At 41.3% G+C, this 20,553-nt stretch overlaps 1 protein-coding gene across 1 annotated transcript in view; it reads left to right on the top strand.

Annotated features, from left to right (window-relative positions):
* nrg1 (neuregulin 1) overlaps nt 1-20,553 on the top strand; it is a 151,852-nt gene that overhangs the window by 39,262 nt on the left and 92,037 nt on the right. Inside the window, exon 3 of the mRNA XM_042336801.1 lies at nt 921-1,039. Coding sequence (XP_042192735.1) covers nt 921-1,039 — 119 coding nt within the window. The remainder of the gene's footprint in view (nt 1-920; nt 1,040-20,553) is intronic.

Here is a 20,553-nt window from a genome sequence, read left to right on the forward strand (position 1 = left end):
CACTACACAGTAGTGTACACACTTCACAGTAAGTTTTATGAAGCACTTTGAGACATCTCAATGGCGTGATAATTACATAATCATTGGTTGTTTTGTAGCCCACAAATCAGGGTATTCGTTTACGTTTTCCGGGGTAATAATCCCTCAAAAAAAAATTACTATTATCCTTGCTTACCAAGAATCTATCTGAAGATGAGAGGTAACATTTTAGGAAATGTTCGCACTGCCACTCTTTTCACCCCCTGCTAGTTTGAAGGATTCCCAGGTCAGGCTCCCTCCACCCAGCCTCGAAAGAGGTCCAATGGAACAGATACAATGAGTTCCAAAGCTGAGATTCTAGAGGGTCTAGATATTGACTCTCTCTACAGATGGGACCCTCATGTTGATTGACCTCTTTCCTAAATGGAATTGCGTTAACACTTGAAATTTGTACTCTTGCAACGGTCTGATATGGCACTAATTATTATTTATGAAACTGAATCGAAAACACCACAAACTAATAAATGTTAAAAATGCAATTGTTTGCAAGCTAAGACTAAAAGTGCCCTATTACTACTAATAATAATCTTTGCATTTGATATAACACCTTATCACGTCATCGAGACGTCTCAAAGTGCTTCGCAGAATATACTGTAAAGTGGAGTGACTGTGTATTTTGTCGGCAAAATGGAAACAAAACCTGGGTGAAATGATTATTTTTGTAACTGTTGACAGACTGTAACTCTGGAGATGACTGGTTTGGCTTCAGTAACTGGTTGTTCAGCACTGCAATCCCCTTCTTGTTACAGACAACTGAAACAACAACATAGTAAACATTCTGAACAATTCTGTAACTGTTTCTGACAGAGCTTTGACTTCGCCAGTATTCTTTTCTTAACTTTTCCTTTACAAACTGTTCCTTGCTTATTGTAATTTTACAGGAAGGCATCCGAGCTTCGGATAGGGAAAGTCAAGCCATCAGACTCTGGACAGTATAAGTGTACAGCTACCAATAGAATGGGGCAGGACAGCTCGGAAAGCAACCTCACTGTCACACCAGGTAAGAGCAGCATGTTGATCAATATGGTTGTGGAAGAAGGTTTACACTAACTATAGATCTACATTAAAACCAGTGATGTACCACCTGCGTGTTTTATCTGTGGTGGTGAGTTGTTGGCATGTGTCCTTGTCTTGCTTTTCAATGCATTAGGTAGAGGGTAGACATGCATTAAAGAGAAGTTTCAATTCAATTAATCTTCATTTAGCATTGGTGCCTGTGGTGTGATGACTTGCACACTGATGTTTCTTATGTTGCAGTAAAAGCATGTTTAACTGATGGCGAATTGAGAGGTGAAAGAACATCGAACAAAGCAGCTTTTTTTCCGCATAACTCCATAATATTATGTATTAGTCACGGTAAAACTTCTGCCTAGTTTTGCATAGTAGCAAAACTGTGTTGGCATTGCATTTCACTACGCCATAATGTTTTGCGATAATAAAATCAGCTTTTTGTTGTTGCCTTTCCACTCTGCACCATGCAGGAGGAGACTTGATACAGGGACCAGATGTTGATAATGCACTTGCCAGCAATACTCTCGGTACTCTGAGTGTATCAGGCTGGCTCAGTTTGCAGTGCTCTCATCTCTGAGTCAGAAGGTTGTGGATTTAAGCTTTGCATCAGGACTTGGAACTCATATAGTCTAAGCTGACACTCCAATACAGTGCTAGGAGTTTGCTGAATTGATGGTGCCATTATTCGGATGTGACATTGGTCTGAATGTTAAAGATCTCATGGTACTATTCGAAAAGAGAAGGGAGTTTCTTTTGGTGTCCTAGCCAACAATCCCAGAAATAAAATTGATCATTCACTCCATGGCTGTTTGTAGAACACTGATGTGTGCAAATTGGCTGCTGCATTTGCCAACACAACACACAGTCACACTAGTTTACAGTATATTCTGTGATACACTTTGGAATGTCGATCTGACATGAAAGATCCTTGACCAAATTTAAGGATTATTATTATTACTTTATAGACAATACAATTTAAATTTATATAGTATCTTTCATGTCGGGAGGATTTCCCAAAGCACATCCACTGTGCTTGATGGACACATGAGCTATGGTGGGATTGGGAGGGATGGGGAAAGATGACCGAAAGCAAAGTAAAGACTTATGTTTTGAGATATGTCTTGAAATATGGGAGGGATGGAGCGAGGAATGAGCATTCTCAACAAAAATTAGGGAATTAATCAAATCTTGTGTGATAAATCCCTTTCTATTTTATTACTTAAGAATTTTAATTTACTAATTACTATAGGAAGAGACCTCAGGGATTGAGCAAGGCCATTTCCGATCCATCCAAAATGACACAAAAGAACTATATCACTGTTTAGACAAGAAGCAAAATGGACAAAACATTGTGAAGTGCTGTATTTTCCTGAGCATCAGCTCATCATGTCTCTGGATGATCCTTCGTTAAGCTTTGATAATTATGAATAATAGCAAGAAGAGAAAGAAAAGGAAGTTCTTCCAGTGTCCTGATCCAGATTCCTCCCGAGTCCAGACTCACCTTAAAAATCACCTTAAAATAGATGAATTGATTATTTATCTCACTGATGCTTGTGGGGTTTTGCTGGTAAGGACCAGTTGCTACATTTGCTTACACGACTATTATTACATTTTAGTGTAACTTGTTGTTTTGAAGCACTTTGAGAAGTTTCGACTCGAAGTGCAGTATTATTTTTAACAGGATTTGTTGCTGCAGGACTAAGTGTGACCTGCAATTTGATACTAAAACTGTGTGTTCTCTGAGCAGTAAAGTTAGCAAGCAGGATTTTAAGGCTGTAATCTAATCTGTGATTGAAATTTTCTCCTCAACACCTATGGTGCTGATAAATTGTACTTTCCACTCACACACACATGCGCGTGTATGGACACATACACGCACACATAACATTTGCACTGCTGAGGTCCGTTGACTCAGTTCTCCAAAAGTTTGGTCTATGTGGGTCAGTGTAACCTACTTGGCCCATTGGGGACCATTTCTAAATCAAGAGCTTTACATGTGTAAAGATTTACAAATCTCGAGAAGAATCTGACTCAAGGGTTCTCATTTCATAGCACTAAGTATGTGACAGGCATAGTTCTTTATAAGTTGTGTTTGTGGCAATGCTTGTACAAATCCAGTGACATTTGTGAAAGGAGTGAGCATGTCCTGGTGTCAGGTGAACCCAATATATGCAGTTGGCAAAATACTGCAGATGCTGGGAACCTGAAATAAAAACGGAAGTCGCTGGGAACACTCAGCAGGTCAGGCAGCATCTATGGAGAAAGGAAAGTGAGTTAAGTGAGTCTCAGATCGACTTTTCATCAATATATGCAGTCCTGGATGGAAGAAAAGACAAGCTGATATTTAGAGTGCATTGGCTTTCAAATTAGTTTTGGAAATGCATTTTTTTCAGGGTGTGTGTGTGTGTATTTAAATATTTTTATGTATTGTATATATTCAGAAGTGTCAAAGTGAAATTTATTTTAATGACTGTGGCATGAAAGCTGTTAACACCATCAAAGCAATGTCTTGTTGGAGATTATTTTGTTGCATATTATAATTGGATGCAGCACAGTTGTAATATGTTTTGTGCACAGCGGATGGCCTGAATCCAGCCCATTTTGAACATATTGTGAGACAATTGATGTAAGAAATGCAGCATTTAACATGTCTACAATTGATGACTGGATCTGAAAAGTTTAATTAGTGGACATAGATTTCCCAATCTGAATGGAATATCTTTAACTCCCCTTTAAATCCTGGGCTCATAAATCTGGAAAATCTGCTGCTCTCAGATAAGGTGGCAGTTACACATTATTCCATTGATTTTTGTGTATTTATACATACAGCAAGGTATTTTTTTCCCTTGCTGGCTAAAGTTTCTTTGCATGAATTGTGCACTATGGAGTAATTAGATACATCACATTGTTACCAGCTTAGCTGTGTTGAAGCACGTCTGAGCCATTGAGAGAGGAAATAGTTTTCCTCCTTTGTTCCAGAAATGTCTTGGCTTGAAGTTACGACCAACTAATAGCATCACGTTTTGTGTCAATTTGCCAGACTGTAGGAGTTGCCCTGCTTATTCCCATTGGTGCACATGCTTAGGGTAACGAGATAATTTAGAGGCATGGTGTTGGGTGGGTCCCATGCCCTCTGTGATGATACCCCACGTGAAGGGCGCTGTATAAAGGCAAGTTGTTATTGTTGAGCGCTCATGAGTCGCTGGATTCTCAAATTCTTTGGAAGGAATATTTGGGGTTTGGGCTTAAGAGAACTCTGATTTGGTTTGTGTGAAGGTGCAGCTGAAACTATTTATCACCGTAACTATTTAGCCTGCCAAAATACACAGGCACTGCAAATTATAGTGAATACTGTGAAGCTTTGAGATGCCCTGACATGCATAACGCTATAACAAATGTAAGGATTATTATACTTACTGTTATTATATGCCCAATCCCAATGATTCCAACCCACCATTGTTTACCAAGGTCAGTCATTTTGCTGACGTTTAGGAAATCAACGCTATAGATTTCCTTTCCTTGCGTCCACTGAATCATTGGAAATCAAATTGGCCTCTCCACTAAACCATAGATTCAGTGTTTGCCCCTATAAGCAATTACTCTAACTTGGAAGAAGTAGTTCCAAAGTGCTCAAAATTCTGTTGGGATGTCAGAGGAGTTAATAGTGGTATTTTAAGAGTTAAGCAGTGCATTTTTTGTTGAATGCAAGAAATGCCAGAGGCTGTTTTTGATATAAACAAATGTGCTTTAGCTTGCCAAAACCTAACTTTATACCACGTTAGGTGTATTTTTATATGGTGCAATGTAACTTTACTCTGGAAATCGGCCCGGTTAGTTTGTGAGAAGTTAAACCGGTAGTTTTCATTATTGGTAGATTTGGTGCAAGTGTTCAAAAGCACGTTTTAGAAGGACTGAACATGTCAGCTTGGAAAAAGGGTGGAATGGGCAGCATGTTCCTTTAGGTGTAGAAACATTTGTTTCCTCACATCCATAAATTTATGGCTCTTTGAGGCCAAGCTATCAGAGGCAACTTCTGTGGTGGTCTTGCAATGGAGCATGCTACCAGAGCAGTGTACACTTTGACACATGTAAGAGGTTAGAAACCCGGTGATAAAAGAAACTGTAAAATTCTCAACTTGCTTAATTACTGTGCAACATTGGCAATAGTGAAGGGACCAAAAGACCTTGGGAAGACAAAAATAGGTGAAGTTATTAAAATAAACATTTTTGGGAAAGTTGCCGTTTTGGAAACAACTTCTCTACACAGTATCAAATCCATCACTATCTCAGCTCTTGTTTCTTGATGTCTTATCTGATCTCCCAGCTGCCTTAAACGTAATGCTGAGATATGAGACTTTCCTTCAACAAATTTGGTGTCACTTGGCTGGAACTGAATACATTGCTCACTCCATATCCTGTGATGTGTTGGCCCTGCGGAATGAGTTGAATGTAAACCAACATTTCCAGCTGATAATAATAATAATAATCCTTGCATTTGATAAAACTCTTTATCACATCTTCTAGACGTCTCAAAGCACTTCACAGAATATACTGTAAAGTGAATTAACTGTATATTTGTGGGCAAAATGTCACCTTTTTCTCCTGGATGTCATATTATTTTCACTGCAAGCACAACAACCTTCAGGTAGCAAATGCCAGTTGGAACAATTTTGTTCCACTCTGTCGCCTCAATGCCATCACCTGTGAGATGTCTTCCCACAGCCCACTCGAAGCTCTGATAGAGAACATAGTGACATTCTTACAGGAAGAAAGAAAAAGCTATCCTCAGCATTAGGAAACAGAATCAGAAAACAGTCACCCACACATTAGAATAATGTATCTGAATTTAACTGTTCTATGTCTCTAATGCCAGCTCAAACTTTAAAGGTTGAAAATGATACAAATGCTGTTTCCTCAGAAAGCATGATGCACCTTTGGCTTGAACAAGGGAGAGTGAATTTCACATGAGCTTTCTGTCTCCCACTGCGCCCAGCTCAGTTAGCTTGGTACACCACAACAATAAAATAGTTTTGATGACATTTTCACTTTCCTGCTCAGTCTGCGTGTCCTGTCAGGCTCATTAGTACCCGTAATGTACTCAGTTAATAAGCTGGTCACAAAGCTGCTCATTAATATGCTGTCGTCTGTATCATTGCTGAAGCAGACTGGGAACACTTAGAATGTGAATTCCCTGCTGCGCAAAGAAATGAATACTGTGATATAATAGGGTTTTTCTTCCGACACTCTGTAGATAGATATTTTTTGAAACTTAACATTCCCTATTGATCTGGTTTAGGACAATCAATGTGAAGCACAGCTTTGTAAGACAGTCAAATAAGATTGAACTATTATTACTGTTTGTCTTCATTCTCAATATTTATAAAATGTGAGTGGCTCCAGAAATTCTGATTTGAACCTGATTATATCCAGTCACTCAATCCATGACTGTTTATGGGACACTGCTGTGCACAATTGACTTCTGCGTTTCACCCACAAAATGCACAGTTCAATTCACTTTACAGTATATTCTGTGAAGGGCTTTAAGACGTCGTGAAATGCAAGGATTATTATTATTTATTATAACATGGAGTTTCAGTCCAACATTATCTTCTTGTTCTAATAATATGTGCACTATAGGAGAGTTTAGGTCATGCAGTTTTTACTTTGAAACATCAGATATTGTATTGAAATGACATGGAGCATGTGGAATGAGTCTTTAAGCATCTGGGATTCAGTAGGAAATAGCAATCCTCTTCTCGGTCTTGGCCAGCAGTGAGCATTTTGCCAGGGGCGTCTGACCTTCCTTCGAGAAGATTGTCACGTGGATCTTATTTTTCTCCTGTTAAATATGCAACTCACCGGAGGATCCTCATTGAAATTCTGTACCACTTTTGTCTGTTCCTCCTATCAGCAGTTTATCATAACAAAATACTACTGCACAGCGAATCGGTGTCACATTGACACAAGTATCTTGTGCAAATCGTGTGCTTCTTCCAGGTATGAAAGCTCAGAGCACAATGGTACGAACATCCACACATTAACTTTTATAGGTAACCACCTCGTGCAATGCCACTTTCGCGTGATGCTGCTTAACTTAATTTAGAATAAAAACAGAAGTTGCTGCTCCAGGAAGCATCTATGGAGAGAGGAAAATGAGTTAAGGTTCATGGACGATGACCTTTCGTTAGACTTCTGTTTTTATTTCAGATTTCCAGCATCTGCGGTATTTTGCCTTTTGTTTAACTTAATCTAGAGTTCTGCTCAAAGGCCCAGGCGAACAGTTGACTAAGCTGCCACAATAGATGACCACATTTTGCTCTTGCTTTTCAGCTTTGGGTTCTGATTTGCAGGATGATAGATATCATAGAATCATACAATTATACAACACAGAAGGAGGCCATTCAGCCCATCGTGTCTGTGCCGGCTCTTTGAAAAGAGCTTCCAAATCAATCTCACTCTCCCACTCCCCATAGCTCTGCAAACTTGTCCTCCCCAAATAATTATCTACTTCTCTCTTAAAAGTTGTCATCGAATCGACTTCCACCACCCTTTCAGCCAATGCATTCCAGATCAGAACAACTCGCTGTGTGAAAAAAATTCTCATCTCCCCTCTGTTTCTTTTAAATCGGTGCCCTTGGGTTACCAACCCACCCGCCAGTGTAAGTAATTTCTCCTTGTTCACCCTATCGAATCCCCTCATAATTTTGAAAACTTTTATTAAGTCTCCTCTTAATCTTCTCTGCTCCAAAGAGAATAATCCTGGCTTCTCCAGCCTCTCCTGATAACTGGAGTTCCTCATTCCTGGTACCATCCTGGTAAATCTCTTTTGCACCCTCTCCAATGCCTTGACATCCTTCCTAAAGTGCGGGACCCAGAACTGAACACAGTCTCTCGCTGAGGCCTCACCAGGGTTTTATAAAGGTTCATCATAACTTCCTGATATTTGTATTCTGTGCCCCTATTTATAAAGCCTAGTATCCTGTGTGCTTTTTTAACAGCTTTATCTACCTGTCCTGCCATCTTCAAAGATTTGCTTATATGAACCCCCAGATCCCTCTGTTCCTTCACTCCCTTTAAGATTGTACCATCAGCTTATATTGCCTCTCCTCATTCTTCCTCCCAAAATGCATTACTTTGCATTTCTCCACATTAAACTTCATCTGCCACTTGTCTGCTCATTTTACCAGTCTGTCTGTGTCCATTTGCAGTCTTCTACTATCCTCCTCACTGTTTATTACTTTTCCTAGCTTAGTGTCATCTGCAAACTTGGAAATTGTCTTCCCTATACCCAAGTCCAGGTCATTTATATAGATCAAAAACAGCAGTGGTCCCAATACTGACCCCTGGGGGACACCACTGCTCACTTCCCTCCAGTCAGAAAAACAACAATTCACCATCACTCTCTGCTTTGTGTCTCCCAGCCAGTTCTGTATCCATGCTGCCACTGTACCTTTAGTACCATGGCCTTTCATTTTGCTTACAAGTCTCTTACGTGGCACTTTATCAAATGCCTTTTGAAAATACCAAGTAATGTCAAGCCTTACCTCCTCCTACTTTAAGAACTACTCCTTCCACCATGCCTATGGTCATCTCCCCCTCCCACTTCTCCCTTGCCCTGCATCTAACCCCACCACTGTGCAGTGCTCTGAGATGTTATCCTCCTGTTTGAACGGTGCTATATAAATGCAAATTGTTGTAATTATCATCTGTGGTGAACTGCAGGCAGGGATGTGATGTGGAGGTGCCGGCATGCACATCAGTTGTCTACGAGGTTAATGCCAGTTTAAGATGCTTTCTTTACCCCCGATGAATGTTCCTCTGTGATTCATTCCCTGAGCATTTGTCATTGTTCATGATGTATGTGCAAATGTTGCTTTGTGGCTCCTTGTTACTGTTCATGAATGATAGCTGCTGGATCATGAGATCAAGTGCATTGAAAGGGTGAGGAGGCTGTTGTAATGAACATTCAAAGTTACTCAGACCTTGCATTCGGAATCCTTTGATTTACAGATGATCCAGACTAGAAGCCAAAGCCCAGCAGGGAGGTATGTGCATAGAATACAGAAATAGGGAGGGCCTCAAGTGTTATCTTGAAGTTGGTAGTATCCTTGATTCTGGATCAAATAGTTGTTGGTTCAAGACGTATGTTAGGGAGACTCTGAGCTCACAGTCTAGGCTGACACTCCAGTGCAGTGTTAAACAGTATCTCAGAGGTAATTTCTTTATGATGAGATGTTACACCAAGGCCCCATCTGCATGTTCAGGTGGACATTAAAGATCTCAATGCATCATTAACAAAGAGAAAAGTTTCTCCCAGTCACTGAGCCAATAATCCTTCAGATAAATTGTTCATTATCCTACTGGCTACTTGTGCAGCATTGGTTGCTCTGCACAAATTGATGCCATGTTTGACTACAAATACACAGTCACTACACTTAACAGTGATAACTGTACAATACTTGAGATGGTTCAGTGTTGATGGCACTATATCAAAGGCAATGATTATTATTAGATACAATTCAGAAGAGCATCTGTACCCCACTAGGGATTTTGTGCAAATAGTGTAAGAGAACTGGTGTACAATATATCTTCCTGGTCTAACGGTGCATGAAAGTGTGGGAAAATCTGGTACAGGAAACTTGAAGTATGCATACACACTGGTAGCCTTTCCATTGACTAAGTTGGTGATGGAAAATGTTAAGGGAGTGATTACCTAACATTCATTGAAAGGGTAAAGGTAACATGAGGGCCTTGCCAACAAGGCTATTGAAGGTTTTAAATGCAATTCAAGGAATTAGTTTAATGCCAGTCAAAATGATTTATTTTAACTTTTTGTAAGTCTCAATAAGACCTAATTTGCCTGTGTTTTTCTTGGCTACACTCTTGGAGTAGGGACTTATGGTGGGATAGAGATTCATACCAACCATCCTCCAATACTCGAAGTGTCCATTCATCATGTATGAAACCAGGCAGTGACCATTGTCAGGCTGTTTGATTCAGCGAAAGGGTCTTGAGTCTGTTCTGTCCACACATGACCTCACAAACAAGTATGGAAGCCTTGCCTCCTCTCTCCTCCCTCCCATAACCCAGCTCCAAGTCCTAGTCTCAGGAACATAGGCCTGTGAGTGAAAGGGAGCAGATCATTCAGACAGTGTTGTGAATTTACCGGAGAGTTGACCTTTGAAAGACAGGTTAGAGGTACATGTATTAACTATTACATGGAAATCCAATGGAAAAATTGCTCTGCAATTTCAACTACACTGCGCTGACCTTTCTGAAACTGTTAGTGTGCTTATCTAAATTGATAAACCCAAAGGGTTAGCCTGACACTGCTTTTAGTTTTACCAATTTAAGCAAGCACACTTCCTCTTCTCAGGTTCTGTTGAATGTACAGAACCTGAGAAGAGGAAAACATGATCTAAATGAAGTTGAAGTGGCTGAGTAGGTTTGCAAAGCTTGTAGGTGACATGAGGACGGGACGATTGGGCAAGGGAATGAGTTTCACAGTTTTTAGAAGTGGGTGAGTCTTGAATCCAGCAAAATGGGAATACAGGGACATATTTTGTAGAAACCGTAGAGTGAGCATTGTTAACTGTTGTATGGGAAATAGGATACAGTGTATTGAGAAGCATGTTTTTATGGTAGGTTGAGGTGTAAAGTGGGATTGGTACAGCAAGAAACAGTGGTGTGATTTGAGGTCGTTCCTGAACTCAATGCCTTGGGACATCCTCCCGACATGAAAGGTGCTATCTTTAATTGTAAATTTGTATTGTATTGGGGAGAGAGAAAAACAGGGGCAATAGTAGGAAGTACAGCTCCAAAAGATAGATCTTTGTCCTGCATATGCTGATTCCACCCTCCCCTCCCCTCCATCATTATTTGTGCTTAGATATATGAAACGTTTGCCTGAGTCACTCAGAATCTGTTCCAAAAAAAGCTGCATCTCTGAGTAAAATTGCCGATGTCCTTCTGCCTGAGTGCATTTGATAGATTATGGCTCATCTCAATTAATGTGGTTTCCATTATATTTATTACAATCAGAATTCATTGCCCTTCTGGATGTAGCATTTTGCACTGCTTGTTCTGTGCTTTTGCTTGTGCCTCAGTGACTGAGCCAAATTAGTTCATTGGCCTCATTTAAAAAATCCATAAGCATTTCCAATGTCGGCTGCTGCTCTCAAAGCCAACGTTTCGATCCAAGACAAATGCATCGAAAATTGCAAATAAAATGTGGAAATTGCTGAAGATGTGCATCTGCAATTGTTATGAGGCAGTGTGCAGTAAAGGTTATTGTGATATTGTTTGTTTGAATAAAGAAAAGCATCCCGGCTGGCAGGTGTTTAGTGCACGTCTGATGGTTCTGTAGCTCAGAACTGATTCCAAAGTCTAGAGATGCACTTAACCTCAGAGATCACACTTAAGCATTACTGTGTTGCACACAGTACCTTGGAGTGACATTGAAGGAGGTGATGTTTCTAAGGTGAAGTGTCTGTCAAGATATTTCATTTCACTCCAAGGCGAGCTCTAGCATTGCATTGTCTAGAGGTGTTATCCTACGGGTGAGACAAGCTAGAGCTCTTCAGTCTTGAGAGAAGACTGAGAGAGATTTCATAGAGGTGTCCAAAATATAAACGGAGTTGAAAAAGTAAACCCAGATCAATAGTTTAGGATGCATTATGACAGTAGAACAAGAGGACACAGGTTTAGAGTTCTAAAGGGTAATTTGAGGATAGATGTATTTTTGCAAAAAGTAATCAATGACTGGAACAGGTTACCAGACAAGGGACAGAGCTTTGGACGTGAGATTCATTAAAAAGCAGCTTGATAGAATGATGGGGGGCAGTAGAGTGGGTGTTCTGGAAGGATGAGATCAGATGGGCCGAAGGGTCTTCTTCATCCAAACCAACCTTGTGATCTTGAGATGCTAAATCAAGGTCCCGTCTTCAGTGAAAATCTTCACTCTGAACAAAAGACGTTCTTACGTGAGTGGACTTGTTGGTAGAAGTTAAAGGTGAGTCCAATATTTGCTGTGTAGCAGGACTGGATTTCTCTCTGGATCCCATGGAAATAATCCTGGCCAATAATTCTCTAGATAAAATGGATCATTCACTTCATACTTTGGGTGTACATTAATTTGTACAAAGTAGCTGCTCTGTTTTCCCACAAATACAAAGTCACTACACTTTGCAGTGAATCTTGTGAAGTCTTTTGAGCTATTTGGGCAACGGGCTATTGCGCAAGAATTATTATTATTATGTTGCCTATGTAAATAGTACTTCAAAATGTTACTCTGAGGTAAAGGGCATTATAGAAATGCAAGTTGTTGTCGAGAAATGAACAAGTGATGTAACTGCGAACAATTACAGTATTTAACCACTGCAATAGAGATCGCTAGAATTCCACACGTGTACTAGCACCTACTAGTGGTAGAATTCAAGTACTGAATAATCCCTCAAGAAAACAAAACAATAACAATTTGGTCACTCAATCCACGTCTGTTTGTGGGACACTGCTCCGTGCAATTGGCTGTCGCGTTTTGCCCGCAAAAAATCTGCAGTCAATTCACTTTACAGTATATTCTGTGAAGTGCTACATCAAATGCAAGGATTATTTTATTATACTACAACGTAAGTGCGCACATTCTATTTAGTGTTACAATTACACACAATTTTCCTCGTATTATTGACACTCTCCCCTTTCTTGCCCATCACTCTTCTCTGGAAAAGAAATGAAAAGGAAGACTGGCCAAGAACGAGATTTGAAATCAGTGCAATGCTAAATCCTGGAGCTAACAGTGTAAAGCAACATAGAATAAATGTGAATAGCAGTGGGAGAGGTTTCATACTCTGTTCCTGGTTATAGCCAGATAGGGCACACGCTACAGCATGTTTTAATCCAACATTCATATTCATGTTGGATTAAAACATGGAGTACTGTAGCTCAGTGGTTAGTTACTCACCTCGCAAGCAAGAGATCTGGGTTGGGCAAGTTTCCTTACTCCACACCCCTCTGTTTATTTAGCAGTAAGTTATTAGTCAGTTGATGAATCACTTTTCTGGGGATAACGATTCCTTCAAAAAAAGAATAATAATTGGGTCATTCAATCCACGACTGCTTGTGGGACACTGCTGTGCGCAATTGGCTGCCACGTTTCGTCCATAAAATATACTGTCAATTCACTTTACAATTTATTCTGTGAAGAGCTTTCAGATGTCTCTCAGACGTGATAAGGTGCTATATCAAATGCAAGGATTATTATTATCTTCAGCAGCACACAGCATCATTCAGTATACTGTGAAGTGCTGCATTTGTTCACCTCAGACAGCAGGCAATCTCCAGCGCTGGCCTCAAGCCGGCACTTCTTCGATTCTTTTTTCTTAAGGACTCATCAACACAGAATCAGCAGCTTTTTGCTTTGGGCGGGGGTGGAGTAGGGATGGGTGGGTAGGGATGGTGTCTGCTCAGCATATCCACTTCTCCCACTAAGTCAATGTCAAGAATCTTGTCTTGTATCTATTTTGTCTTTTCATCTCAAAGTACAGACTTGGACCATCCAAGTATCACCCCACCCCCCCTGCTATACACAATTCCATCTTTTCTCCAATGAACACAGTATTCGCAGTAGTACTCTGAGATCTTCCTCAAAACTTAAGAGCTCTAAGTTTCAGCAGCCCTAATCTTGGGGTTCATAAAATGGAGTACCAAATCTTGTAAAAAATAATCTGGGGGGAATCCACTGGGTCAAATTGACCGAGGAGATACAATATCTAGCATTAATGCTGGGGGTGGGGGAGGGGGGAAGAGGTTGGGGAAGAAGAGGTGCCTATGTAATCCATGCAGGTTGATGCAGATTTTGTTTAGACCAAAGAAAAGGAGGAGAGGATGGATTAACACACTTCAATGGGTGTTGGTCTTTGCTGAAACAAGCGTCGAGCTGGGCAGCAGCAATTGCAGCAATCGAACTGGTGCAGTGTCACACATAGCGATTTGCAACGATCTGAATCAAGGTGATAATATTCTGGTCCCAGCAATCCTGCTGTGAACCGATAACAATCAGCCCTGTAAAAACACACTTAGGCTGTTAGCTTTTGGGACGTCCTCCTGACATGAAAGGCGTTATACAAATCTAATTTGTTGTTGTTGCTACGCCCACGTAGATTTTCTCTCCTTCCCCACGCACCCCCCCCACCCCAATTTTGTATAGAGAAAAAAGGAAAGAATGAAATCAAATGCGAGAAGGAAATGGTTAAATCCTAGGGTTAATATTCAAAAATATTAAATTTTGAATTGTACATTTGAGTGAGTTCTGGTGCTCAGCAACAAAATGTTTTGGAATCACATCTGCCTTTCCTGTCCCAGAGCCTCTAACACCTATAAATAATGGAATATGTCATCTCCTGTCATCGCATAATTTATTATTACTTTATTTTTTAAGGAATTATTGCCCGCAGAAAAGCGATCCGCCAATCGACTAACAACTGAGTTCCTATTTACTGCTAGGTAAACAGAGGCGTGTGGAGTAAGGAAACTTGCCCAACGTTTCACCCTGTATTTTGTGGGAGAAATGCGGCAGCCAAATGCACACAGGTGGCACGGGAGGAGGGGGTTGGCGACAACGTTAACTGTTCTTAAAATAGCTGCTTCTTCCGCTGCCAAGAACAGTCACCACACTTGACAATTTTTCCTGTAAAAGTGCTTCCAGACATTTCTTGCATCGTGCAGTCATCTGCAGAATTTTTAGGAATAAAATGAGTTTAGTAAAGAACGTTCCAATGCTTTGCTTCCAGCCCCAAATATGGACAGACACTTTCTTCTTCCTATTGTGTAACTGCTGGTCATTCATGGCGGTGAGGAGGAGGAGGAGGAGGGCCAGGGGACTGAGCTCCCGTCTCAGAGAGAAGAGCAGACGTGCATTCGTCGAGCTCCGTGAATTTGTCTTTGTTTTTTCCCGTGTTGCACAGCACTATTAAGCATCTGACCACACTGCACAGGTCACTGATCACTGCACTTGCGCTGAGAGTCATTGCACTGTGTCACAGATGAAACGTATGTGCGGGCGCTGGGCTCCACATGAACTGGACTGAAATTGTCGCTAATTCACCTCTATCGCATACAAGTTTGCCTCCAAGGCCTCAGGCTTTGTTGCTAATAAATTTTGTTGCTCAGCAGTTCTGCCAGTAGGTTTAAAAAGCTCATCTGCTAATGGACTGGCCAAGCTTCTTCAGCCAATCGCTGGAACCTGCACTGCTTCCCTCAGCAAACCCGGCAGAATTTTATAGATTTCCATCAAGATAAATAATACATATGGCTCCGTTTAACCATACTTTTAAGGAGTGATTTATGCCAAATCTATTCAATTTAAAAACATCTGTTAGAAGTAATTGTCTGTGATTAGGATCCTGCTTCATCTTTTATTTTGTGGTGGGAAGCTACAGACTGCAAATCTCCATTGACTCGGAGCACAGGGCTGCACAGGGCAAAACTGCTCAGAGGAATCAATGCTCTGTGAGGTGACGGAGCAAGGCAGGGATTCCAGTGTATCAGGGGATCTGTGTTTACATGCATTTTCCCGCGCTAGTTATTTTAGTCCATTAAAGTCTTTGGCTGACTGTCCGACTAACTGACTGATTGACTGGCTGACTGACTGGCTGAGGGGCTGGTTGACTGGCTGAGGGCTGGTTGATTAGCTGACTAACTCGTTGACTGTTCCCTTTAAACATAACATTAATGAAGACCAGGCAAAGAGTAATTGCTGTGTAAGAGGAGGACATCATGTTGACAGGCATTCTGATAAAGTCTCTCATGGCCTCTCATAGTGCCGTACTTAAGATAAGAAACCAATAAAAATTGACCGAGTGCTCTTTTGTAAGTTCCCCTCTGTAACATCATCGTCTTATAAAACCAGCAAAAAAAATGACAAATTTGAGAATAGAGTAATTGTGTTAATACAAAATCCTCAGGAAATAATACACCTATTTATTTTAACTTTCCCAAAATGAATATTATCCCCTTTCTGGGAACTGGAACCCTAATGTTTTATTTACACCAGGCCTCAGCCCCCCCACCCCAATACTCTGTTCGAAGAACTTCTGCCAAAATATCCTAGTGCTAATTTATGACTGGCGCCCCATTGCTTTATCTCAGCAGGAAACGGGCCCAGTTGTCGGCAGCCGATATGAAGGAGTTTTCTCCTCCAAGGCCTTAGACTAATGACTGATGTCAAACGCTGGCACAGCTGTGAAGCACTAAGTGACACGACACACTCTGAGCGAGCGCCTCCCGGAATACAATGGGGGCCCAAGCAGTGTCACACTTTACAGATTGCTGTCGTACTATTGACTGGCTGCCCCAGCTGTCGGCCACTTAGATGTGGCAGCCAAATAATGTAACCACAAACCAAAGCGACCACCCAAACACCCAACGGTGGGGAGAGAGACGATTCTTTCTTTAAATAATAATAATAATCCTTGCATTTGATACAGCGCCTTATCACATCTCAAAGCGCTTCACAGAATATATTGTGAAATGAATTGACTGTATATTTTGTGGGTAAAACTCGGCAGCCAATTGCGCACAGTGGTGTCCCACAAACAATCGTGGATTGAGTGACCAAATTATTTATTATTTTGAAGATATATATATGTGTATATATGTATATACAATTCTTTGTTCTATTCTTGATTGTTGCACTCTATTGTTCTCATTCAAAATGCACTTTCCCCATGCAGGCACTCTGCATCTGCTCGAACCCACAGTGAAACAGAGTGAGAGAATGTAGGCGTGATTCCCCCCACCCCCCACTCATCCACCACTGCTCTCGTCCCTTTACTTTGTTTCAGTCCAGCTGAGCAAAAACTACAGCGACATCCTGCAGGGGTGGTGGCTGGGAGGGGGGTTGGGGAAGGGAGGAGGATGGATGGACAGATGGGAAGAAAGTCCCCCAGGGTCCAGATTTACTCCATTAATGTAGCAGTTCAGAGTGTCTGGAATTTGGCAAGTTGATGAATTCAGTCTGAACTTTGAAGCTGTTTTTCTGTAGTTCTTTAAAGGAAGGTACAGAGAGGAAACAGGCTTCAAAAAGACAAAGACTTAATTTACTTAATTTAATAAATTATGGATCCCAAAATGTTACATTAATAAAAACAACTTGAATTTATACAGTGCCCTTCACTCGGTGTAGCATCCCGGAGCCCTTCACAGTGGCAGAGTCTGACAATGAGCCAGGGGGAGAGGGAGGCGGGAGGTGACCATAAGCACGATCAAAAAGGAAGGTCTTTAGTCGTGATTTGAAGGTCGGGAGGAAAGGGACAAGGCGGAGGGATTGAGGGAGAGAGTTCCAGAGTTTTGGGGCATAGTGGCTGAAAGCACGGCCACCGATGCTGGAGCGGAGGGCATGAGGGACAAACAGGAGGCCGGAGCCATTCGAGCAGAAGAAGCAGATGGTGGAGTGGAGGGTAAGCAGGTCGGAGAGGTAGGGAGGTGTGAAGACATGAAGTGATTTCAAAACGAGTGAGAGGATCTTGAAATCGATCCGTTCGGTGGTTGGGAGTCAGTGCAGCCTGGCAAGGACTGTGTGATCAATTTACTCAATTTAATAGAGTAATTTGAGAGCAGTGTAGAATTTTTCTCCCCCAAAGAAACCACTCCGGATTAGTGAGAGGACGGGATATTTGCGGTAGTCTGGGAACAGGCTGGGCTCCCATCCATTCGGCGGCTGAGGTTTGGGGACCAGAAGGGCCAAAGAAGAGAGGAAACAAATAATAATAATACTAAATCTTGCATTTGATATAACACCTTCGAGACATCTCAAAGCGCTTCACAAAATATACTGTAAAATGAATTGACTGTATATTTGTGGGAGAATCGTGGCAGCCAATTGTGCACAGCAGTTTCCCACAGACAGTTGTGGATTGAGTGACCAAATTATTATTGTTTTCTTGAGGGATTATTATCCCCGGAAAAACGATCCACCGATCGAATAACAAACCGAGGCATGTGAAGTAAGGAAACTTGCCCAATGTTTTGCCCTGCCTGGAAATAGAACCCAGGTCTCTCGCTTGCGAGGCGAGTGCTCTAACCACTGAGCTAGACTCCAGAAAGGGAACAGGAAGAGGGCCATGCCTTTCACCCCTAGGGTCGACGTGCTAAAGAGAATCATTTCTGAATCTTGCTGTCTCAGAGCTGCTGAACATCTGATAGAATCAGCACTCTTGAGTCTGCACTGGTTGAAATAATTCCCTGTGATTTTTGTGCTGACTTTTGCCTCCTTTGCCAGTTCCACCCAAAGCAATAAAAGTGAGTAAAGCTGCAGCTGATTCACTAGATTCAATGGCACTAAAACCCGATACAAATGCAGCTCAGTCATTTCCAACCATTGGGCGTGAGGCAACTCTGATTCTGCAGGAGTTATAGACAGGCCCCCCACTCCCTTCTCTTTCCCCACACCGAGATTCATGGCAGTGTGTGCTGAATATCAGGGGTTTGACTATATCAAGCTACTTTTTGGCAATGTCCTTAAACAATGGGGGAGGGGGATTTTCTGTTCAATGTAACTTTCTTTTTCACATAAAAATAAAGTATAGAATTCTGGTAATACAACACTTGTATTATTGCAATTATACACGCTCAAAAACATTATTAAAAAATGATGAATTGTTTAGAATAAGGGAGTTATCCTTTCACATCTAGGGGTATTCACTCAACACAGGACCAGAAAACCCTTTGAATAGTGGGTTTATTTTCAAATACCCCTTTCAACATACGTACTCCCTCGTTCCTGTCTCACATACATATTCACTCGCGCTCTCCTACTTTCAAGCACACTGGGACACTACCTTGTGTGAGGGGCGCTATATAAATGTAAGTTGTTGTTGTTGTTCCTCTCTTTCACTCATCACTTATTCACACTTTGTCTCACTCACCCACATACTCTCTCTTTCACACACATATATGCACACAAACCCACACATTCCAACTGGCACGCTCTTTAACCTATAAATATATTCTCCCACACATACAGACTCTCTTTCATTCTGTCTCTCTCTCTTCTCTCTCTCTCTCTCTCTCTCACACACGGACAGACTACGCTAATGTTTGCTTTTCAGAAAAGCAGCTCTTAGGTACATGCATTTCCTGGTCTGGAGACTGGGTAAATTATTTCACTGTAAATTCCTCATAACCGAAGAAATTAACTTGCTGATTTTGTTTGTTAGCCTAACATCTCCGTGCTGGTTGACCTGCTCACTGAGAGAATATGTGTCACTTTGCTATAATCCAGCCTCCCTCTGGAGAGAGAAGGACTGGGATATGACACGCAGATCAGCAGAATTTGCTGATAACAGGTGCAAGATGCACATTGTTTATGACTCCCTCATTAATACACTCCTGCTTCAAACAGCTCTTTATGTGTCTAGCTCCCTATTTAAAGAGATGCATGAAGACACACTATGCACACAGAGACACGATTATAAGCAAAGCAGTTTCTAAAGTATATTTATTTACTTGTATGTGTATTTGGCAGGCTGAACATGATGTAACATAATTTCACTGTAACAGGTTTGCTGCGTGGTTTGTGCTCGGAGCACATATCACCCACAATTTCTACATGGCTTGAAATGCTGAGAAACGTCCTCTGTGATTTTTTTAAATGAATTGTTTCTGTCGAGGGTGACATTCAAGCCAGTTGTGAATGGAGCACTCTGAAAAAGGTGCCCCAGATTCTTTATGTTAATCAAATAATAATATAATATAACATAAGGGAGAACGCTTAGGCAAGTTTCCTTACTCCACACGTCTCTGTTTACCTAGCAGCGAGTAGGAACCCGGTTTGCAGATCATTTTCCAGGGGTAATAATGCCTTTTAAAAAAAAATAGTTTTTAAAAGAATAATTTGGTCACTCAATCCACGACTGTTTGTGGGACACTGCAAAATATACAGTCAATTCACTTTACAGCACATTTTGGCTGTACAATGGCGTGATAAGGCACAATATCAAACGCAAGGATTATTATTATTATTAATCAAATAAAATTAGGTAGAAATGAAGCCCAGTGACAGAGGCCTTGCATTGTATTTTACTGCTCTGAGATTCTACGGTTTAACTCTTGAAGGTGCAGCAGCTTTTCTTCACCTCGTGTGCGTTGCCTATCGTAAAACCAGGCTGCCACAGTCTATATAAGTGTTCTTCCGAAGGATGGCAGACAGCGACTGCCTTCGTCTGACCTACTTTGCAAAACATTCATTGCAGCGTGCAGCACTCCTATGAAGGTCGAAAACCTGCTTTCTCTTATTAATTGAGTGCTGCGCAGAGACTTGTGCACCCTGGTTAGGGTATCCATGTGGTAAATTGCTGCACTATTTATAGTTTTGACTCCACTGTGTATAGGAGCTCCATCTTTCACAGCTTACTCTCCTGCACAGTGGCAGAATTGTATTTGCACTGGTGCCTGGACTCTCTACAGATAGCACTGTATTAGATGGGTTTGCTAGCCCTGTGTCATCAT

The sequence above is a fragment of the Callorhinchus milii genome, unplaced genomic scaffold (genome assembly GCF_018977255.1).
Source record: "Callorhinchus milii isolate IMCB2004 unplaced genomic scaffold, IMCB_Cmil_1.0 Scaffold1, whole genome shotgun sequence".
NCBI classification, from domain to species: Eukaryota; Metazoa; Chordata; class Chondrichthyes; order Chimaeriformes; family Callorhinchidae; genus Callorhinchus; species Callorhinchus milii.